At 40.0% G+C, this 24,456-nt stretch overlaps 1 protein-coding gene and 1 long non-coding RNA gene across 6 annotated transcripts in view; one reads left to right on the top strand and one right to left on the bottom strand.

Annotated features, from left to right (window-relative positions):
* Positions 1-24,456, top strand: part of LOC126916161 (uncharacterized) — a 218,078-nt gene that overhangs the window by 130,215 nt on the left and 63,407 nt on the right. The window contains exon 5 of one of the 4 annotated variants that reach the window (XR_007710496.1): positions 6,405-7,074. The exons of the other annotated variants lie outside the window; for them this stretch is intronic. This is a non-coding gene — a long non-coding RNA (uncharacterized LOC126916161). Of the gene's footprint in view, positions 1-6,404; positions 7,075-24,456 lie in introns of those variants that run through there. 4 annotated transcript variants of the gene reach the window in all.
* The window catches only part of LOC126925934 (glutamate receptor 1), a 335,799-nt gene continuing 322,152 nt past the window's right edge, over positions 10,810-24,456 (bottom strand). Inside the window, exons 15-20 of one of the 2 annotated variants that reach the window (XM_050742915.1) lie at positions 22,980-23,178; positions 22,346-22,590; positions 19,830-20,076; positions 19,261-19,335; positions 18,350-18,404; positions 10,810-15,557 (exon numbers count right to left, since the gene is read on the bottom strand). In XM_050742915.1, the coding sequence (XP_050598872.1) occupies positions 18,384-18,404; positions 19,261-19,335; positions 19,830-20,076; positions 22,346-22,590; positions 22,980-23,178 (787 nt within the window). In that variant the 3' untranslated portion in view covers positions 10,810-15,557; positions 18,350-18,383. The remainder of the gene's footprint in view (positions 15,558-18,349; positions 18,405-19,260; positions 19,336-19,829; positions 20,077-22,345; positions 22,591-22,979; positions 23,179-24,456) is intronic. The other variant, XM_050742285.1, reaches the window with a different exon arrangement.

Here is a 24,456-nt window from a genome sequence, read left to right as displayed (position 1 = left end):
CGGTATCGAGCGATAGAGGACAACATCGAAGAAAGAAAATAAAAAAGTGGAAAAGTGGAAAAGTAGTATCACTTCGCTGCTAACAAAGAGAACTATGGTAAATTACGCCATTCACCCCGTACACACAAGATTTTCATTTCTTCTCGGGTAACTAGTCTCTCATCGTCATCTCCATCGATGAAACTTTATATTAAGCGATCATATCGATAAAAGTAATTATAAATAAAGCTTGTTACAGAAATAACTTCAGCACGGTTTACTCGTTGTCGAATTAATAACTTGTCAATCCAATAAATTGAGGGAGAAAAAGAGAGCGGCAGGGCGATAGAAGAGCGAGGGGAGGATGATGTTAAGCGTTTATTAAATCAATTCGGGGCCAGAAAACGCGGAACACCGGGGCGCAGGATCGCATTACGAAGAAAATATATTTTCCTCCGCAGCGTCACTGCGCCAACCTATCAGGGTCGCGAGGCGGTGCAAGGTGGTAATTGCCAATTAACTGTAATTAATTCATTGAGCCAAGTGGCAGTGATCAAGCCAACCATATCTCCGTCCCCGGGAACTGGTCCTAACGATCCAGGATCGGTTTCCGGCCAATCGAATGCCGAGGAAACACGATTTGACAAATTTAAAGCGGCCCGTTTATCAATTTACATATTTCAACGACCATTTAAGACGGCGTTCTCATCGATCCAATTTCGGACGCTTGCACGAAACGTTGTAAACTTTATTTTTCACCTTAATCGCTTTGATACGATTCAGATCGTGGTTCGTTTATTATTATTTCTATTACAATAGACGATCTCCCTGGTAAAATTTGGCGATAGAATCGAGAAGCTTTCTAAAAAAAAAAAAATGATTTGCAAATTTATGGTAAATAGAAAGTATTGGAAAATTCGTAGACATCTTTTATAGAATTGCGTTATGTGTGTTATATTGAAAATTTTGGACTTTTATTGGTACTGTAATGGAACTCGACTGTTACGATTAATTGTTCGATCGTGTAAAATTGTTTCGTTATTGACTATTTTTATTAGTTATTTTATGTATGCTTTGGTCCGGTTCCAAATAAAATACAGCAGGTTATGTCTCGAAGATTGTCTCTGTTTTATATTCGCTCGAATTTTCAGCTTATATATCGAATACAGCTTATAATGCAGCAGCAACTTTTGTTTCCCGTAGAGGTGAATGTTCCGCGAAAGCGTGGGTGCGAATAACAAGTGTCTGGAATAAAAGATCGCGTAGGTTCGGGTTTTCTATTCCAGATGAATTGTGTAGGCGAAGTCAGTGAATTCGAGGAATAAACGTGATTTTATACACAGTGAACGAGAAATGGGAATAATTTTTGGAATGCCCCGTAATTAAAGCAGCTGACTGCACTTTGATTTTCCGTGCAATAATTTCTTGCTTTTTTTTTCTTCTACGTTCTCAATGAAACTATTTAAATTCACCAAGCTCGTATAACATGTGCAACGTATAAGCGAACGAATCTTTCACGTCGATATTCAATTTCCTGTGTTAACTCGAAGAAGAATAACCAAAAATTTCAAATTCTCTCTCTACTTGTTCCGCGTTCAAATTTTCTCGAAATTTTCTTTTGTCGATCGATCAATCATGTCGCGGCCATTGTTCACCCGCAGAGAAATAGTCGCTCCGTTTCGGCGATCGTGGACTATATTTAACGAGCCGGAGATCGGAAGCACGCGAATAAGAAGACGCTGGGCGCGAACGATTCAAAGTATCGTTAGAGAAGTGGAAGATCGAAGTGGCAGCATTTTCTTGCCAGTTTTTGCTCCTCACAATGGGACACGCCAGGAAATAGGATCTACGTGTCTCGTAACCCAGTTTCGTGGATCATTTTGCTTTTGCACGAAAAGTCGATTGTCTCTCTTTCACGGCGTTCGTCTCTCGATACTTCTGTTGTTTTTTCCCCCTTTTGAACCCTAGAACGGAAGAATCGTCGCAGTCGTTCAATCGAGACGATTAACGATTACAATGCGATCAGTCGACCGACGTATTTATCGCAACACAGTTTCGTTTTCGATACGAGGCGAGAATATAATTCTTCCTCATCCCCGAGGAAAGTGGTTATTCATTCGAAGTTTCCATTTGACACCCCGTTTCTAATTGGTCCGGAGAATACCTGGCTGGGAGTTCCGGAAGGACCTTTGTCTGGCTGGCGCAGAGGCAGAAAAGAAAGACACGGAAAATGGAATGCGCGGATACATCCCGCCTCCGTCTATTTTTCTCGCTTTTCTTTCGCGTTTCCTCGCTCCCTTTTTTCTCTCTTTTCATTCCCACCGTCCTTTCTCTCTTCGCCGTTTCCTCTGTCCTTCTTCGTCGTTTCTTTCATCGTCCACGCCCTTTCTTTTCTCGTTTGAAACTAAAGCTCGCGGGACGAGCGCTTGAAAATCGCAAATTGCACTCGATGCGCCGATCCTTCAGAATTGAAAGCAAATATTTTGAAAAAAATCGTCGCGCCTCAGGGCTGTTAAACGCCATCGGAACGTTCTCCCCTGTTTTCACCAATTTTTTACTCTATCCTTACCTGTTTTTCTTTCATTCCTCTTCCCTTTCCCGGCCATGGCCCTTTCCTTAACGAGATAACTGCGCCGGCAAGTGACGTTCGCCGTTCAGCGAAGTCGTCCCTTTTTGAGCGTCGCTCGCTTTTCCAGTGTTCACCTGGTAATATTTTAATACCAGAGCTGACGAAAGAGGAAGTTTCATGGAAATGAGCGTGAGTAATTCTGACTAAGAAATAAGAGACGACGATGGTGGATCTCTCGCCTTTTAAAGTTAATTTGTTGACCTTTTCTAAAATGTATCTCACGTAAGCTATTGAGTTTTTATGAAACGGATTTTCGTTAAAGTAGCGTGATAACGATAACGTGTTTGTAAAGATAATTTCTTTAATTAAATACGATTGACGACATAATTATAGTAACTTTATAAATATAATAGAAATCAATAGAATAGCTCTCAAATGTTGATAAAATGTTGATAAAACGAAAGTAACGATAAGATTTGTTTTATTCTACTTTTCTGTGATTTGTTTCGGTTGCACGTGTTGTAATCTGTTCGTGTCTTCTTGAGTTCAACGAGAATCGATTTTTATTTTCGGAGCTACTTTGTTTTCGCGCGTTTCTTACTGTTTACCGACGCTCAAAAGCTCGGAGCACATATCACTGTCACTTATTGTTAAAAATTCATAAGATCTTTTTGCTCACCCTCTGAGACCAGAGAATTTATGATCTACACACTTTTCTTGCATATATGTTGATATGGGACAAGGGAAAAAGCTCGTTTGCATATAATCTATTATATGAGTACGAGTACGTGAAATTTTATTTTGACATCTCGCTAATGTTTACACGATGTTCATACGATTTGTATGATTCTGAGAAAACCATATTATTTTTTTATTTTAAGCAAACGTATATCACACGAGAAATATCTGATCAATGGCAAACAAAATAATACTATTTTTATAAAAATTTTCTATACACTACAGTTAATCGTTTCGCGTTCAAACATCTTCATAAATGATCCTATAAAATGTGATATACAAGTTCAAGGAATATTACGTTCAAATCATGATCATTTATCAAATCAAACATCACGTTCCATCAAAATAATCTTGTACTGTTTTAAACAGAATTTATCATATTTTAAAAAGATATTATGTTCGGCTGGAAGCTTGCATTTTATCACAAGCTTCGTTAATTCAAATTGGTTAATTCAAATCTTCAATCTTTCGCGATCTACTTACTAGACAGGACGATATTTAAAACGTAAACATGATTATGCATTATAGTAATCTATATCACACACATACGGTTCTATACTCTGTATGAATATTTATATCTCTCTATCATACTTACAATATCCCAAGAATTAAGAAAGAATATTTTTTTAATGGAATTCAAATGCTAAGAATTACCAGATGAATTACTATACCGTTCCTAGAATTACTATGCAAATTTTGTCAGTCGTCATCCTTTTTCGAATTCTTAAATTACTTTGTTTTTATTACTTCTGCTACTTTATATTCCACCACTTTTTAATCTTCCTATTGCTATTATTCGCGAATCATAAGAAAATACAGAAAACCACGAACTAGCAGAATTCGTCTGAAGGGAATTTTTGATCGTCTTCGACCACGACCATCGCACCTCGTATCTTAGCCGAAATAAAGTTTCACGTTGCACAGGTGGAAGCACGGTTGTCAGGCAGCCGCGTCATGACCACGTTCTTCGCATTTAGTAGGACGTCCGTCCTGTCGCGCGGTTTCCAGAATTTTTCTGGTTGGCCGTGAATCGGTTTTAGCCCCCTCCCCCCTCCCTTCTTCACTCACGACGATCGAGCGAGCCGAATGCAGAGGACCACACACGTACGTATGTACGTAAGTAGGTATCTCTGCTATGAAGAGCGACCGGGTCGAGTTGGCCAGGATGGCAGCCATGTAAATAGGCCAGCGGCATAATTTATACCCGTCATGCCTAGGAACGGGAGAGCTGGCGCGGGTCTGCTGGGATCCAAACTGTCGGCCGAAAAGCTGCAGAACACGCACGGCTTGTCGGATCACGACTAACACGCTCTCCGTACTTTTTATTCGGTCCCCACGCTATCCACTCTTGCCCTGCCCCTCTCTGTTCTCTCCTCTCTCCTGACAAGAATTCATCCGCGCCTCTTCTCCGTGTCTCTGCGTTTTACCGCCAGCTACTCGAGCATGGTTTTTTTATCGCAACGTTTCCCCATTCACCATGCCACCGCCGCTGTCGATGATACCGAAGAGAATATTTTTTCTCCCGGAGAAACATATCGGGCTCTGCTCGAGAGCACTCGTCCTTGTACTATGGTTTTTGCTTCGCTCCCTTTTTCTTTGTGTCACTGTATGAACGATTCCCAACGGTTGAAGAGTCCCTTCTTGTTCCTGTTGGATCTACGAGCCAGAGCTTCTGAATCGTCCAACCCAAGCATCGTCTCTATTCACTTACGGTATCAACTGAATCATCGATTCTCCCCGATGTTTTTTCCTGTCGCGAAAAGAACCCAGCTGAAGGAGGGAGGGGGTGCGCCCGCTAACGAGGGGTAATTAGAATCGACGACAAAACCATGGCACGCAGTTAGAACAGTTTGTAATGGAGATTAATCGATCTTGAGGGCGACCGCCGTGGTATGATTCCCGCGAAGGCACCCTCTGCTCGTTCGAGGTGCTCCATATTCGGCCGAAATTATCCTCGCCCTACGGTGCCGTTGCGAGGTGGTGGCAGAAGACCGAGGACATCGCGAAGGGGAAGCTGGAAATTCAGTAAGGGCGTCGGGAAAAAAAGAGAGCAACGCGTCGAACAACGACGTAGCGCGCTAAGTAAAGCGTACCAAAAAAAGCGCGAGTCAAAGCGAAGCAAAGCGAAGATGATGCGGCGGGAGAGGGTGGCCGGATGGGATGGGTGGGTATAGGCCACCGATAGAGTTCGGTGGAGAGAGGACACGAGGGGCTGAAAGGAGGATTGGGGGAAGAGGGTAGGAGAATAAGGTGTATCAGGGCGAGGCAACAAACGGGCCTGGCGCGGAGAGCTGGTGAAAGAGAGGGCGCCTGCGGGTAGTTCGAGGGGGTTGTAGAGAGCTATGACGTCACTAGGAGCGTCATACCGCCACCCCTTCCACCCTCGATCAATGACGCGACCTTGCCGCCCTTCTGCTCCCTCCTCCGCCCTCCGCGACCCACGATTCTCCACGTTACCCCTTCGGGCTGAACTAACCCGTCCCAGTACTCAAAGGGGCGGCGGCTGTTTCTGCAACCTGGCAACCCTGTCTATATTTAGCATCCATTCCATTCCCCACCAGGGATCTCCTCTTCGCGTTTCTCTTTCCCTCTTTCTCCCTCCTGCCTGCGAATCTACTATTCCCCGCGTAGAATTCTCGACTCTTCGTTTCTTCCCTTTCTCCGTTGCACTCGATCAACCCGCTTCTGCGTCCTTGTCACCCTCGTACCGTATTCTCTTCGTTATTCCCGCGGCTTCTGCTGCGTCACAGTCTCTCTTCCACTCCGTCGCTCTTCGTTATTCTCTAGTTTCGCGCTCTCTTACTCTCGTACCATCTCCGTTCGTTTCACGTAGCCTGAGCAGCGTGTTTCCCTCTGACGAGGCAACGATATAAACAAGCGGCCTGCGCCGGCGTCGACCGCGGGAGGCGGCGGCTCGAACGACGCCCGATCAACAGACACAACTAAAGAGAGGCCCGGGTTACTCGTCTCCCGCATCCTCTTCCTCGTTCTAGGCCTCCACGGGATCGCTGCTTGCCGATAGAAACTCGTTGCATGAGATCGTTTCACGAGGTCACGCGTGACTCTTCGTTCAGACGCTGACAACCAAATCTTTTGTAGAATTACTTTTCCTTTCTAGCGAGGTACGTACTTGTTGCGAAGTTATATCTGAGAACGAAGAAGAAGAAGAAGAAGAAGAAGGAGAAGAAGAAGAAGAAGAAGAAGAAGATCCGTTTGTAACTGGACAGTTGGGCGCAGAGAAAGAATTTTGTTTATGGTGCTATTGCGGGACATGCCGTAGATTTTACGAGGTGGCTATATTGAGATGTAGATAAGAGGAAGAACGATTCATCTTGAACGGCCAGACTATCGATAAACCGGCGCGATAATTCTAGATGATCGTGTCAGCTCGATAGGCGGATCTTCTAAATTTGCTGCGTAACGTTCTTGCCCTTTCCATTCAATTCCGTATACGTCCATCGAGTTCGATCTTTGTCTTTTCGCGATCGTTTAGATTTATCTGGAGCTACTCTCTTGGTCCGCGATTTGATAAATATTTTATTATATATATGTATTGGATGATAAATATTTTGTAACTTCAGTGTTCTTGTCATTCGATAGAATTGGAAAGAAACGTTATATATTTCAAAGCAACAAGATTGAAAGATAAAATAGAAATAGACGAGAACAAGAATATAAATTCCTAAAATAGAGTGCGAGGGAGAATCCTTCATATGGAACAGAATAGAAATAATAATATTTGACCTAATAAAATAGCTGGAAACGGAAGACCATATTTTGAAAGGAAATAGGATTATTGTTATTTAGTATAACTAAAGGACTATGGCACAAAAGAACTCTCTTATTATGTCTTATTCACAGAAGTAAGCATCGTTATCATCCATAGCATCCTACAATTCCTTTCCTCCGGACTTCTCATTACCTTCATACGATACCAACGATCCTAAATCCAACATAATTTGAACATCAACCACTGTAATTGTTTATGCATTCATGGGAAATTTATAAGTGCAGAAACGCGCAGAATGCACAAACACCGAAAAACACTTAAATACCCGAATTTCTCATAATATCTAACGGATGAAACAATTCGCTGCTTGAATTCTATTTATTTGATTATATTCGCGAAAGTATGAAGTCGCATAAAGATATTAGGTCAAACGATTATCTGAATACTCTGACTAAACTACGGCGTTTATGAACTTCTAGCAAACTGAGATAGACGCAAGGATGCACAGAATCCACCGAACATACAAAACTATACGAAACATCCAAGGTACAGTACTCGTTCGAAAATTTGACCCACGAAAAACCTTTTTGCTTATCTAATTTCATTTCTTTTATTGTACCGAGTTAAATAATAAATTCGCTCGTCTTTCGCTACCGTATACATTTCGAAGAATATTATGGAAATTCTTCGAAGATTGCAAAAAGTACATTTGTTTGTATTGTTTGATGACAGATATATATTAAGGAGAAAAAGTAAGATAGACAAGTTACCCCTTGATTGCGTAAATCTTATGCAACAGTAATAAAACTCGACGTTCCAAGCAAACACCCATAAACTTGTTTTCACACTTGATATTTATAAAAATATGAATTCCCATAAGCATACGCGATCTAACCGCAACACAATCGTTTCTGCAAATCGTGAAATATAAGGTGAGAATGATCGGGTCATTCCAACCGGCGCCTACCTCAAACCACTCTTGCTACATTCCAGCGCGATAAACTCGTTCCTCCGCAGCCCCACTTCCGAATTCCAACGCGCTAGGTGCCCGTAAAAATTCGACCGATTTAAATTCAAGCCCCGGCAGCTTGGCTGGCTTGGCCGTCGCGTTTTCACCAGGTAGACGAGTCGGGATCGATACGCGTTCTGCCGCTTCCGTAGGAAGTTCGTTTAAATTATCATGATTAATGTTTATCGACAAGCTCATCATAGTTGGTGTATATAATACATCTGGAGCGGCGCGTCTCGTCCTGTGATTGGCTCGCATCGATCGCGGTGCCGCTTCGTCGTTAGCATGTGAATGAGGCAGAAGCGAGTCGTTCGAATTCAGCTACGCTCGCCATGGATAGCGGCGGAGAGTACGAGCGGGAGGGAAAGGAAAGGACAGCGGGATCCATCGATCACCTGCCATTTGGCTGAAATAATTCGAATGCAAATGAGCCGCGGAACAGACGACACAGCGGGGAAGAACCTTTACGAGCACGAGTCTCGCGATGGTCATCCCTCGTTCCAGGTAAATCCAGGTCCGATAGGTGAAATTAGTACGCCGCACGTGGCCGTGGTCTCGCGTGATCTCCATTTCGAACGTTCTTTCGAGAAATTTTCCTTGTACCTTCGTCTCATCGTTATTTCGTATCTGATCTACGTGTCACGTGTTCTACTATCTGATGTTTCGGTTTCGGTGGTAAAAGGAAAGCGAGAGAGAAAGTGAGAGAGAAAGAGAGAGAGAGAGAGAGGGAGAGAGAGAAAGAGCAGCGGCATCTTGTGTTTGTGTTCTAACGCTCCTTCTGCCAGACTTTGACGCAAATAGCTCTTCAGCGACGCTCGGTACACAGCAGGTTGGTTGCCTTTGACTGTATCGGTCGTATTAGTCTGCATTAGCTAAATTAACGTGGTACGTTCGTGGAATTGAGTATGATGGGAGATGATCGAGAGATGTGGCTGCTGTTTACATTGCCTTGATCACGGTGCTTGTGTACAGATTTTAGGTAATTAATGATTTACAGACGGACTGTAGATGCTCCTTCGTTGATTGTCACTGCGTTTACAGATTCTTTTCTTATCTTTATTGAGATATCTATAATTTTATGTGCTAGACTAGATTAGCTGCGTAGTAGTGATACATGTATGTGAATATCAGTGTGTGGAAGTATGTGTGCGCGCGGCGTCTCGAAAACAAAGGAATGTAAACGGTTCAGTCGGTTACCAGTCGGATATGGAAGAAAATGCTGAGACGCGTGCAAGTGTGTATCGATGAATATCTTTGAAATCGTTTAACAAACAAATATATAATTATTCTAATATAAATTCCAAGTGTAAATTTAGCGTTCCTATACCATTATTTCGGCTATTAAGATCCAAAATTCTCAACAATCTTCGTTCCTTTAGACGTGATCTAGTTCCAGCAAATTCATTCTCGATGCTCTGTATATGATGGATATTAAAAACAAATAGAACCGTCTGACGATAAAATAGCAGATGTGTGTTATTCTTTAGACATTATTCAAGACAGACGTCGAGTATTTAATGAGGAGAGATGAAAGCAAAACGTCTCGAACGTTCTACGGAGAATGTTTCTTTGCGAAGGAATGAGAGGCTGGAAACGATAGGAGCTTGCGGAATTTGATTATTTTTAGAAGAAAGCCTGGTAACGACACCGCGTATCGACGTTTCCCCTTTAAAAATAATTACCGAGTCGAGTTAAAGGGTGAAGCGTAACACTTACACCGCGTCGTAGAAATATTTATATACTTGTCCTTGTTTCTTCGCGTCTACCATTCTGTTTACGTATTCCGCCTCAAGATACAATTTTTAAAGTCTCGTTCTACTCTTTTTCGCTGAATACCGCTTTGTACGTTGCCTGAATCGCAACAGATCCAACTTTAAAGGAACATCCTGTTATTTAATACAAGAGAGACCTTTCTAGCCTCGAGATAGTAAAAAAAAAGGAGGGGGAGAAAGAAAGAAGCTCTGAAAGCTGAAAACTACATCGAACAAACGTCGTTCGTTAAAAAAGTAACGCCTACTATTCCGAAAAGAGCATTGGACGTAAATATTTCCCCTTGGAAGGTCTTTCCTTTTTTTTTTTTTATCGCGTAACTAAACAGCAATTTACCTCAATTTTCGTACTTAGTCTAATGGAGAATATTTCTTTATCGTCCGGTAAAACGGTTTTTACTTTGTACTTACCGTAAAAGCAGATTTTCTACCACTTTATTATTCATTATATGTTAATTTGTCCGGTATAGCCCGTTGTTCCGCTTGGTCGTTACTTTTTATAACGTTATATACTTTCAACGCCACGTTCGTAGGCAAATTTCTATTCACGTTTTGCTCATCGAAATTTCGCATGGCGCGCGGTTTATACGATGTCCAATGGTGGTGGAGTGTATCTACCTTTAGATACAAAAGTGCAGAAGTACGCGAGGATTTCTGACGACTCCCTTCATAAATCATTGTGCGCGCTTCCGCACTGCGGTCGGACAATTTGCAATAACCGAATATCTAGCTGCTACGCAAACCGTGGCCAATCGCGTAAAAAATAAATTCCTATCCCGGGAAAATCTTTATTTTCCAAACTGTCCAATTTTTCAGATTATATTCACAACTTTCAATCAATTTTTTCTTTCCTACGTTTTGTCCCGTTTTCAATTATTTTTATATTCTCGTGTTTGTAATTTTGTTCGTAATAAAGGAGACAATTTCGCGTACAGATTGAAATATAAATTACCAATTAATGATTCACTTACCTGTGACGCAATTGGGTAGGGGTCGGATCGAATCACATAGCAGGTTACATTTAAATAAACGATCCTGTATTGTGACAAATTTGATTGGTATACAACGGTTTACAAGGGAATCGATCGTATCATGCCACGGAATGGTACGGGAGATGACGAAGGATACTCGAATCGAAGGTACAAGCGTAATTCTTATGCAGCGATCGGTGAAAGCGCAAACTGGAAGACGCTATTTTATTTCTTATTTCTCTTTATTTTTCCCTCATAATTTTGCTTGCTCGTTCTCATGTTTCGTTTTGAAATTCGTTCGACTTTCGTCGCGTGATCTCCTTCCACATTATTTTCTACGTAATTGCTCTTTTTTCGAACGAGTTTCGAGTTTCGCTTTTATTCTTTCCGGCCTCTTTGCGCGCTTCCTTCTTTTACAGCTAGTAACGCATCGTCTGATCGGACATTGGGATATTCTACTGGATTTTTATAAATACTATTCACCAAATATTCGTTTTAATCGCTTTCGATCAACGGTATCTATGTATCTAATTAATTAAAAAAAATTATTTATTTATTTATTCTACGTGAATAAGGAAGCATTTACAGTCATTCAGCGTAAGATGCTATAAGAATTATTTCAAATATAAAAAGATAAACAGAGAAGGAAGGATGAATAAAGAAATAGAAATCTTGTCTGATCATGCGTTGACCTATTCTACTGAATCTCCGCAAATACTTCCAAAGTAACTCTGTTTTTGTCAGTTTCGACTGTTCTCGTCAAACATAGCATTGAAAAAACGTCAGTCACTATGACATTTCTTTTGGTAATGCTCTTCCATTTTATTGTTTACAAAATTAGAAATTCCTTCATACGGTGGAAAAATCAGGTTGCTGATGTTTTCGGAGGAGAACAATATTTACAACCATCCGTCGTAGAATATCCTGAAAGTTTTTCAAGCTTTATCTTCTTCTTCTTCTTCTTCATTTCGATAATTCCACGCACAAAAAAAGAAAAGCGTAGAAGGTGAACAGGAAGAACAGGTGAAAACAGGTGAGTTGTCTCGAAACGACGCCGGGACGGTATACGGGGACTGTTACATTGTTCATTTTTATTTTCGTTCCGCTTCGTATCGGTGAGTTTGTCGAGGGATAGAAAAAGTGCCGACGAACATCAACATGAAAACGTTAACGACCACAACGACGGAGGAAACAAAAATACCGTCGCGTTTATATTTGAATTTGGCGCCATGCTACTATCAAGAATAAGTTACTCCGACGATTCGCATTCATTCCATTTCCAACGCCCATTTAAATATCTGACTTCGCTCGAATCGTTCGTAACTTTATCCTCTTTGTAAAGACGTATATAACGCTTGCCCTGTAAATTGTACATTGATCAAATGGATCACGCTGGGTAAAGTCGTGAGAACGTGCGGCCTTCGATCAAGATGACTCGAGTTTCTCTTCCGCACCGTTCTGATGCTCCGATAAATGCATCACCGTGTTCATCGTGTGTTACCATCGTTACGTAAACGGCTTAATACCCGATATACGCATTATCTATCGTTATTTAAACCGCTGATAGATAACAATTAGTCGTAATAAGAAAATCTGGCGATATGATAGGTAGATCGATCTCGTCGCTGCCACGTATAAAACTTGCTCGACTGTCGGCTCGATTCTCGTTTCTCTTTCCTTTTCTTTTTTTTTTTTTTATGGATCTATGGGGAATCGTGAAATAGAAAAAATTCGTGGTGGAAGAAACGAAGAGTCACCAAGGTTCACGAACAATTGACGAGTATTCTTTTTTTCTTTCGTTCTTCGATAATCGTCGGTTTATGGCAGTTTGTTTCGGTAAATAAATGTGAACCGAAGTTTCTCGGCGGGATAGTTAGAGTGCGTTCCAGAAAAATAGTTTTATACGTCGCAACATGCAATTTTGCTCCGCGACCTCTCTCCCTTTGTTCAGTTCAGTGCTACGATGACACTCGAGTAACAATCGACGCTTGTCTGACACAGTTTGATTCTGATTTTTAATTTTGATTTCGATCGATCAGAACGGTTTAAAAACGCTGCAGGCGGCCTGCACTTTACGTTTCAACGTGGACATCCTCGAGCTTTTGATTTTTACTTTATACTACTGACGTATTATTCTCTCGCTAGTCGCAATATTTTTCGAGGAAGCAGTGTTTTTTGATTTTGTTAATCTTCGCTTCGAAAAAAGGAATATCCATAATTTTAAAAGGGTATCTATATCACCTTTAAAAAAATATGTACATGCGCGTTTTTGCTTTGTCGCTCTTGATACACCTTTAGAATCGTGGAATTTATCGTATTAATATGAAAGAGTATCAACGAAAGAAAACTCTCGAACACAGTGTTTTACATAGCAAATTGTTTGAAAATTGCTTCCAATTACAAAAACTGTTTATTCGATTTAAAAGAAGCACGCGTGTTTGTAGAAATAGAAAATTCATTTTCGACGAATATTTCCAAGAAATAATATCCAAACGATTCAAACATTTTCACTAATAGAGCATCGTTCTTTTTATGTATTCTATTCTCCTCTCGTGTTCTCTTCTTGACCAACGATATATGTGTATATTTCAAGTTTGTTTTATACCTTGCGTCAGAGGTCTTCTTCTACCCCAGCCTCTTCTTTCGTAACAGCGTAGCACTGGACGTTATCGTTATCGGGAGAGATATCGTCTTTTGGCACGAAAAACCTTGGCCGTAAACGTCGTTCTTCGAGCCAGATCACGGCGATCCGACAACGCAAGGAAACCTGTTCGTTTTGCGGCGTGAAAACGGGGCCTGAAAACGGCAGCGTGTAAAAAGTCTGTGTCCATCGACAAAAGAAAAATTGTCCTTCGTCCTCTCTCGGCTCGGATCGGCGCGAACTGGCAGTGATAGGTACTTAATAATGCGTTTACACGATTATCGTTTAATCCTATGTTCTTCACATACGCTTTCATCACGCATTCTCTGACACATTTTCTCCTACGCTTTCATCTCACATCTCTCGATAAACGTCTATACGTATGTATATTTATATTTATATTTGTATATATATATATATATTTATATTTATATATATATTATTTATCACACACGCAGTACCCACGCATCGATGTGATTATACACCGTTCTCGTCAGTTAAAAAACGCATCGCGGCTCCAGTGTTGTTTCTTTTTCTCTTCTTCCTCTCTTCTCTTTTTTTTTTTATTTCTTTTCTTTCTTTATTTCTTTACGCAACGAATTATCCATTCTCGCGAGATCCACAAAATAGTTTGCACCGGTGTACAACGATCTGTAACGAACCGTAATCCGTAATAAAAACTTAGCTGTCGCGATAATAGTAATCAGAATAATGATAATAATAATAGTAGTGTTACGTCGCGGTCGACCTGTATTCTCTTTTTCCACACAGTTTTCTCAAACCTCTTCAGTTTCTTTCTTCCTTTTTATTCCTCTTCCTTCTTCTTCGTTCGATGCCTGCCAGAATCTCATCCGCAGTCACCTCTTTCAGAATTCTCCTCTCACGCGTTTCATCGTTTCTCCAGCTTAAGTTCTTTCGTTCTCTCGGTCGATCCGCGTATCTTCCCTCGCGAAATATAATGTATACATATACGTACGTGCACGCGTTCGTGTCTCGCGTGTATACAGGGCTCTCTCACGGAAATGGCAGTTGAATGTGTTAGTTCGAGTTGCTGGTTGCACATGCACCCATCCCAGGACCATCGAATTCTACTATCGAATTTCGCGACCTGTTCTCGTCGCCGGTAGCCGGTCGTACGCGTTGTCCTTCTCTTCTTTTCTCTACACCATTTGATTCGTCTCGTTCGATTCGATTACAACGTAATATATACAATGTACAAACACGGCTGTCCACGAAGATTCCTGTCGCAAAACCATCGTTCGTCTCGTCTAACAGAAACAAATATGGATACCAAGAATCTTCGTCGATCAGTCGTGACACACGGCTCCTCTGCGTTCCTCTCGAGCGATTCCTCGGACTCGTTTAGTTCCTGTTCGCAAGAACGAATCATTCCGAAAGGACTCGGTACACGTCATCGACGATCTCAAATCACGTGTGTGTATGTGTGTGTGTGTGTGTGTGTGTGTGTGTGTGTGTGTGTGTGTGTGGCAGTACGATTCGAGGAACTTGAACAAACAGACGAATCGTTCTCGTGATCGACGCTCGAAATTCCAACTCCTTCGAGCTTCTTTGGAACACGGAACTAACAACGATCGAGGGAAGCGCTCGAGAAATCGAGCGTCGCGGATATTCGATTTGCGGCAAACGCGTTGCTCGGGATTATTGGATCTTTGGATCTTTGTGCCAGGCTGTCGGACGATCGAAATTTTAACGATCTATGACCAGCCCACAGGACAGGAGAGCTTCTATGCTCGTGCTGTGATTTATTTCCTTGTTTTCGTTTTTACGTGATGTATTCGGGTTTGTAGTCGCCGAGACGACCAGCCCAGACGCGCGGCGAAGCCGGTGTCCAGGGCACCGCGACGTCTAGCATCGTGATGCTCGGCCTACGCAGGAAAGGCGAGAACCTCGACTTTTTCGGGCTCTTCGGCGGCGATTCCGCGAAGGTGACGCTTCTTCGAGGCGGTCTTCTGGGCGGCGGCGGCGGCGGTGGAGGCAGGGCCGCCATCAACGGCGGCGGTGGAGGCGTGGGCAGGGAGATGGCGGGCGACTCGCCTGGGCTCTCCTCCGGGTAATTTACACCTGGGTATGCGTATTGCTGTGTACCTGGTCGCCCTCGGTATTGCCAATCGCGTTTGCCGGAGCGTAGTACTGGAAATCCAATGGTTCGCGCGTTAGGCCTACGGTGGTTTCTACATGGGGCTGGATAGGGGCGATTTTTCGTGTGAACGGTGCTCTTCGTGGCGAGTGAACTGCGGATGTTTATGCTGCTGGGACTGTGAATTGACTTGAGTTAGGCGAGGGTTTAAGCTGTCAGAGAGTTTTACTTGAACAGGAAATTGGGTGTGATAATGAAGAATATAAGTCTAAGAAGAATGATTTTATGATTTAAGATATTATTTTGACCGGTTTTTATATATTGAAAAATATACATAAGCAACATTTTGTCGAACATCTTAAAAATTCTAATCTTTTATTTCAATATATTTATCTTTCATACATTGATAAAATAATTTTTAACAGGTTCTTCCAATAATTTTCTATTTAGGCAACTTTTACGCATTGTGTTACTACATATTTAGTCCTCAATATGTCTCGGTTAAAGTCATGCTCTAATGTTTCATGCTACGGAATAATTTCATTAAATAGTAGAAAGATCGAACAGATATCACGTAGCTTTATAATGGAAATCTGAAATTTCTTTCTGCAAGGATTAATATTATACATTAAAACATGGCTTCGATTTAAAAGTACAAATAACAGTATGTACCGTTTGCACGAGGGAGATTGAAATTTCTCATTCACTTTGCTTTGTGAAAATAATGTTATTTACAATGGGAGGATAATGATAGGATAATAGATTCAAAGTTGACATCTGAAATTCTGTTTGTAATGAAAATTACAAGTTTATCTCAGACTTCGCTGTACGTCCTTTTTCCTCAGACGAACATCTCAAAAGCAGATTGCATTTCCTTTTCAAATAAATGTTATAGGATCTTTAATCTTATTTCAATCTTATCTTTAAACCTGTTTTGAGATATCTATTTTTCAACTGGAATGAAAAATGGGAAAATTATCTATGCCACTGTTAGCATGTTATACACGAACCATTCTTTAATTCTGCAACACTTGAATGAATTATAATATTTTTCATGTACGCTGTTTATAAACCTAGAACTGTCACTGTCGTATAGATAAAGAATACAATTGTACGATGCAATTTTTCAATTCTCAGATACAGTATTTTTTACAAGCGTCAAACGGTTTGTAATCTCAAAATAACGAATTGTATTTTTCATCCGAAACAAGTTTCCAGAATAAGACCAACGAATTTACTGCAATGATATTTAACGCTATCGAAATACTCATCTTTGTCGAATTATTCGAATTTTACCTATTGAGATTCTCTTCGGAATTTTGTAATTATACATTTACACACATTTTACACAGTTTTTTGTACAGTTGTACACGTTTCATCCGCATAAACATCCACAGTCTGCAGATAATTACCATCCAGGCTTGTGTGGGAATTACGTGGTCGCGTGTATTGCGCGAGAATGGTAAAAAGTAATCGTGCCGTGAATCGCGATGTTACAAACGACTTCCCGTTCGTTAAAAAAAAGCGTGTTTCGCGAACGGTGCATAAAATTCTTCTCGGTCGTCGTTCTACCGTCCTGCCTTTTGTGAAACGTACTTGCTCCGGAAGAGTAGAGAAGTGAAAGAGAAAGAATTCATTCTATCGCCCGTTTGGCGCGAGAGTAACGTCTCTATGAAGGTGAGTTGTCATTCGATGCATAGTTCCGTTCAAAGGTTTGTTTACACTGCTACTGAAAATTCCATTTGCAGCGTTTAAAGCGTTTGAAGCGGAATAAAAAAAAAAAAAAAAGGAAACCGCGCTCGACACATATTGTTTGAGAAAAATGCTACAAAAGGGCAAAAATTTGTCGATATAGGTTTGTGGAACGATATAGCATTCTTCGTTTTGTCAAACTGAACGCAGATATTCGTAAATTCGTGAAATTCAATGCAACATAAAGCGTTTCTTTTGAAACGCATAGAATCGAATATCGATCGTTCCAAAAATATGATTCGACATTGGCAATCTGTGAACGTTGCTATCGACGGTTTACGATATTTGTAACTTAATGTACAGCTTTACGATCCGTCTTTAATATATCGTGCGCGCAACAGTAGCAGTGTAAACGCAGTCCAACGTACAAGCATTTTCAAAGCTGCATGCCATTCGATCAAGTCACGTTTCATTCGCACGATCCTCTAAAAACGTCGCTACAAGCCATGCTCAGTTCGCGATTATAAGCCAGCGTTTTCATGATAACCAAAGCTGTAGAAAGTGAAGGAAGAGCCGTGGAACGAAAGCAGGAGGTAGAAGGACGCCTGTGTGTACTTATATCGCAGAGAAATGCAAACATCTGGTCGATTTACGCTATCCAAACTATTTGACGATTTAAGCTTCAAATTACACAATTCGGAATTTTAGTAATCCTCTTATTCGAATTTACTTTGCTCGGTTTCCGTGATGATATCGTGCATCCATATAGAGAAGTATAGAAATTTATTTAATTAATTAATCTACTTAGAAATTGCTTCGAGATAGACGATCGAGAACAGTGGCGTAAGAAAGTGTGAGAAAGTGAGCCGTGTTTGTGAAAAGTTTTGAATAAAAATCGAATATCTACGACTTTGATCAAGTTTAATAAAGTTTACAGACACAGTATACCGCTGGTGATTCACCAATTTAATATCGAAATCTCTATTATAAAGATGAAAGAGAACGAAATGAACGAGAATGAAGAAAGCTACGTAAGATGATGTACACGAGAAGCAGAAAGGAAACTTGGAAGAGTGAATATAGATAGGTACAGCAAACGAGAGACGTAAACCTTACGATGGGGATTTAAAATTAAGGGCTAGAGAGTACTCACATATGGTCCCGGGAAAGGCGCATGCATCCTCCGTCTAACTCTGCAGTCCGTACCACTAGAGACAAAAACAAAAGTAGAACGAAACGCGCAAAACGAGCAAAAATTACGTCTCCTGCATCCATCGAGTACAAAGAGAGAGAGAGAGACAGAAGAAGAAGAAGAAGAAGAAGAAGAGTGAGAGAAAAAGAGTAGAAAAGAGCGCAACACATCCAGCCAGCCGCACATCGCACGCATGTACGTATGTATATATATAATATATATATAATATATATATATATTATATATATATATATCTACCTATATAAATGTATATATAATATTTATTTATATATATGTATATAATCTCGTATCTATTTATATACGACATACATATCGACAACGATCGATTATCGCCCTTGGGTCGATCGTGTCTTCGAAACAGCCTTCGAGAACCACACCTCTGTTTGAAATTCTCGATACTCGACCGTCTTTCGATCACAATATACACGTCGAACGTATACACGCTGCTAACTGCATGCCAAACGTACTCTATTATATGCTTCTATGTATACATATGTATTATAGGTTCTTGTATTACACGGATATGCATAATGCAGCCCGATGCCGCCATGTTACCGACGTATGTTACACGATACATCGAGATCGTTGGTTCGAAACAGAGGAAACAGGATGAAAACGTTCCTGAATATAAAATATATAGCTTCTTCTACGATGGTAAAGTACGCCGAGTTGCAAATATGTTTCTCAAGCTTTATTTCATCGAGTAACGAAGAAACATAGGTGGAACGTTTCAGTCCGTTTCCTTGCTTGTCCGTTGCCAACACGATTCTACGAGCTCGTTACTCTAACCGCGTTGTACGCGTGCGATCGATAACAAGGATCTAGAAGTGTAGATTCGTCAGGCTACTTACCCGGCCATTGTCGAAATCTCGACCACCACCGATCGTCAATCGAGCTTTCGCCTTCATCGCGTCCGACAATGGGATCTGGAAAATTGTGAGTTTCGATAAATAGAATTTTTCTTTCTTCGTTTCCTGATGATGCGCGATCGAATAAAATCGGTCGCTGATTGATACTCGTTTGTTTGCAAGGAGAAACATTAGATACAATTTTTACGCTATCGTTCGCAAGTGATAGAAGATATTGTAATTATTAGGCTGCGGATTTTTATACGTTTATGCGTTAAAATATTCATGGTAAAATATCCAAAGTAAAGCTGATTATAATATTTGGTGGACGAAACAAATTTCTATTTAGGAAAGTTTAAGTATCCGCCGTCTGGTAATTAGAAAATAAAATTCATACTTATTAATTGCGTGTATCGTAAGAAGAACCAAATTATATTGCGTTTCGAAGATTTTATTAAAGCGTATGTTTGAAACGACCAAGTGCTCCGTGACTTACGAACGAAAGTGTAAGTTGCACAGTTTGAGATTAGTATTGAAGAAAGTTTTATTCCGCAGTGGTGCCAGCTCGTTACCTTTGCTCTGGTAGCTTCCGTATGTGATTTGTAACAGAATTCTAGCAGCGCGACTGCCAGGGCTAAAAGCAGACCACCGATGAGGATGTAAAATATTCCCGCCACGTTGCTGAGAGATAATTCGTTTCTAGAAGCATCTTGCTTGTCCCCGTGCCTGCATTCTGTTCTGTCGTACCACCATCGATTCACCAGTTTCGTCAATTCTCCGTTTTCTTTCAACGATAGCACCGCCAAATTTATGGGATCTCTGTAACGTGTCGAATATTAGAAAAGAATAATATTACAGAAAATACAATAAATATGATATTGCAGGAATACTGAACTGTAGCCAGGTTTCTACTTATTAAATATAAAATAATAATAATACAATAGCGATGATGACTTTCACTCAGTACGATTCGATTTTTTAAAACACAGTTCCTCTGACTTCCCGGATGATTCTCTCGATTATTCTTAAAGACGTCGCACATACGACACATTCTTATCACATACAATCAAATCTGCGCATATTCAAGCTGATCCAACAATATGTTCTTAAGAATAACCCTTCATTCTATCGTTATACTCATCGACACCCTAAACGAATTCTATTATCCGTCATCCATATTCGCGGGAACAATATTATGCGAGAAAATACTGGAAAAAATTGCTCACTGAGATTTGTGAACTGTACTTATATTAACGGATTCGCTGTTTAAAAAACACGGCTGTATAAAATCCGATATCTTTTTATGAGAATAACGTTGCTTATTATAAATAATCGAAGCGTATGTCAGTAAGCGAAAATGTTACATTAATTTATAAAATATACAACGTGAAAGAAGAAAAGAAGGTTTTATAGCCAGTTTGTAAAACGACATTCAACAACTTTTTAGATGAAGTCCACGGAAAGTAGATTAATGACTGAAGAAGGAGAAAGCGTATAGGGAAAAAATACATAGAAGATATCAGAGGGAGAAAGCCGATTGTACCGCAAACAAATGTAATAAAATCGATGTTCGTATATTCGTTGAATTACAAATTGAATGTTCCCCGGACGAGGGGGTGAAGCCTCGACGAGATTGAATTGGTTAGTCGAGACGAGAGAGCAGAGTGGGTCGACTCGTCCCTTAAGCGGTAATGATACGGAAAAATGGGTGTACGAGTTTTTCTATGCTAATTGTGTGGAACGACGTGGCGTGTTTCGAAAGGGAGGCACAGACCCGGGGCGACGGAATTTCAAAGAACCACGAAAGGGGCGGGTTAGAGGAGCAGATGCTTCGCCTCTTCCTGATCGCTAAAAAACCTCGTTAATTATGCTTTCGTATGGAAGAAATAGGTCGAACCTGTCCTTCCATTCAATTCGTGCGTTACACTTGCTCGAATGCATCGTGAGTGGCTTTGTCGAGAATTATCGAAGGCTCGAAACTTTTCGTATTTACCGTGTCGAGCACGTTGCTCTTTAAATCTCGTCTGTTTGTGTTACTGAGCGACGAGATGATGCTTTAGTCGATTCCTCATTATCGTGTGAAATTTCTGGTTTAACTCTTTTGAATGAAATCTTTCTTTTAATAACGAATAATAATTGTAACGTATTCAATTTTAAAAATATAGCTTAATATAATATAGATACTATAGGTTAAATATAATTTTTCAAAGAAAATATGCAGGTCCAAATTTACAATGAGATTAGATCATAGGATCAGTGATGTCAAAAGGATTATAATAATGCAGTTATCGTTGCAGTAATTGTAAAAGTTATCATGATACGTTCTACCGTCCCATATTTTGCCATTAATAACGGGTTAACAACAACAACTTATAATTGGGAATATTTCTCAGCATACTGTATTTCCTATACTTATTAGGTCGTCCGAAAAGTTTCTTTCCTTTTATAAGGAAATAATGGATGCACATTTTCCGTTTTATATTATTTTATCGAATTACGTATGATCCATTTTGTTCCATCAAAATAAAGATCACAACGTTCGACAGACTAGGTTTCATGTTTGTATAAAGATGCATCGTTGTAAAGGACGTGTCTGTAAGAGAAAGACACTTTTCGGACAACCTAATATTTTCATTTTCGACTTTTTCCATAAAGATTATTATTAATCCTCTAATACGTCGAATATTACCTTATTTTCGCGTAATTTATATCGAAGCTACGTGTACCACTAGTGTTGCATGCTATTACCTACTCGTCTTTATACACTGAAAACTTCAGTGCTTCGAATGAAAAGTTTAACGTGCAGCACACGATAGCTACGCAGTTCTGAACATATCAGATATTCCTATGGTACGTATAGAGACATACTTGAACCTTTTTTACCTCCATGAATATTATCATCAGACATGTTTCAATTTTATGATACTTTGAGTCAAGCCTGCACTTGCAATGTACACGAGTACATGAGAAAACAAAATCTGACAGTCGACAAATTATTGATCAAAGGATATAGAGCGAGTTTGCAAACGTAATTACATAGAATGAGGTAAATTAAAAGCAAACAGTACAATAAAGCGGTAAAGTTTACTTGAGAGGAGATCCCAACGGCGTTGCTACTCCAAAGCCTTTGGCATCCAGATTTCTGCCGACCTTCATTGTATCGCAGGGTTCCCTCTCGTTTATGTACTCGTTCTTCGGACTTTCGATCAGGAGAGCGTATTTTCCTTTGCTGGTCCTCACTCTTCGTATACCCTCGTCGTACGTTTTTACAAACACGTGTTTCCGTGAGTTCATGAACTCCCACATTTTGCTGTAGAGATTAATCTGCGATTTCTATGAAAAAAGAAAATAGTCTTTCATAGAAGTTTTAATTACGTTTATGTACTTTTTAATTGCGCATTTAAAATAATATATTATTTTAATGTAGCTTTAACATATTAGGTCGTAACATATGAAATTTTGTACCAGTGTCCTAAATCTTGTGTTTTTAACGAATAATTTTGTCATTTTAAAACTAGATTCTAATCTCCAGTGTACTAAAGAGCGAAGATCTTTAGTATAAACGAATGTTTATATAAAAGATCTTTTGTATAAACGAATGTTTTTTTAGATTTACGATCGATGAAACAAAAATGATTAAAGATGGTTAAAAATCATATATATCCTATGTTACAACCTAATATTTTACTGTATTTACTTCGTTAAATCTGAGACGAACTTACTCGAAAAAAGTCCCAAGTAGATCCGTGAGATAGTGTGCCGTATTGCACTTCCGTTTGCGAGGCCAGGTCTTCCGGCGAGTTAATCGGCGCGACCATCCTCTCGACGGTTAGAAACGCGGCTAAGTTGGCAGTGTAGGAGGAGATTAGGATCAGGGTAAAGAACCACCAGACGCTGCCGACGATTCGTCCTGATATCGACCTGTTAAATGTGATTTTACGAGTGCTGAATATTAATTGGTAATTACTTGCAAATAAGAGAATTAACATACTAAGAAATTATAGAGCAGTCTATTTAAAGTTGACGGATATATAAAATATGTTTTTTTCCTTGAAAAATTCACTTTATCATTCTAGTAAAAATTCTAAAATTGTTTGTTTCATTCTAAACCACGAAGCTTCTACTAAATTAGCCATCGAGTAGTCGAACTGATCACCTTCGCTAATTATAAAGTACAAAGTTTTAGTGCCAGTCGTCTTGTTCATTTAAACTTTAATATATTACAAGTTGCAAGTTACCAATACTAATGACTATCTTTGTATAACCTCAACAACAAAACTTGGTAATAAAACAAATGGAATTTTAATTTGACAAATTATCTGACTATCACATTTGATGAAAAGTTATGAAATTGTAAGAAAGAAATTTATAATCTACAGACCAGAGCATATGATTATTGTTTATCTACCGAGAAACCAAGTGATCTACGTCGGTAAAAATTATCATATTGTAAAGCGAGCATTAAGCATTAAGCTGCAATCTTATCAAACATCTCAATAATCACCCCTCTCGGACATCATTTCTAAAGAACGTAGCAAACACCACTATATATTATAGCGCATTTATAATGTGCATATATTATATATAATAACATAGTAATATCATACATAATAATGTAACATTAATAATTATTATCCTCTCTCTCTCAAATTGCACATTCCCACCTTCGAACGATGCAAACCTAAACTTACAATTGCTCAGCAGTAAACGTTTTGCACCCCTTTTCTTATTAGTTTTCTCAACTTCTTACCAAGTGTAAGAACAAAATCCCCACAAAGTTGTAACTTTTATTCTCTTTCTTCTTCTTCCTCGAGGGCAGCTTTTCAATGTGATTACACTTTTCGTCCAGTAGATGTGACGATATTTAATAACGAAGCTTTACATGGTGTCCACGGCGGAATCACAAGTCGTATCGCGGAAGAAGCGGAACGAGAGGCGGCGGAGGCGGGGGACAGAAGGTTCCGCGAAATTTACAATTCATATGGGCGCTGCGCGAATATTTAAACCATTAATCAAGGAGGCTACCTCGCGATGGGTTGGCATGGTGGAATGGAAATTAATCGAGACCCAGTTCCGAAGCGACTGAAACGGCCCGCGAAAACGTCGCGATCGCTCCTCCAAAGATTTACGAGACTTTCAGTTGCGAACGGTTTCATCCTTCGCAATTTCGAGCTCCTGTTTGTTTTAAAACGAACGATA

This window comes from Bombus affinis, chromosome 1 (assembly GCF_024516045.1).
Source record: "Bombus affinis isolate iyBomAffi1 chromosome 1, iyBomAffi1.2, whole genome shotgun sequence".
Classification (NCBI taxonomy): Eukaryota; Metazoa; Arthropoda; class Insecta; order Hymenoptera; family Apidae; genus Bombus; species Bombus affinis.
This window is presented reverse-complemented; position numbering and strand designations above follow the sequence as displayed.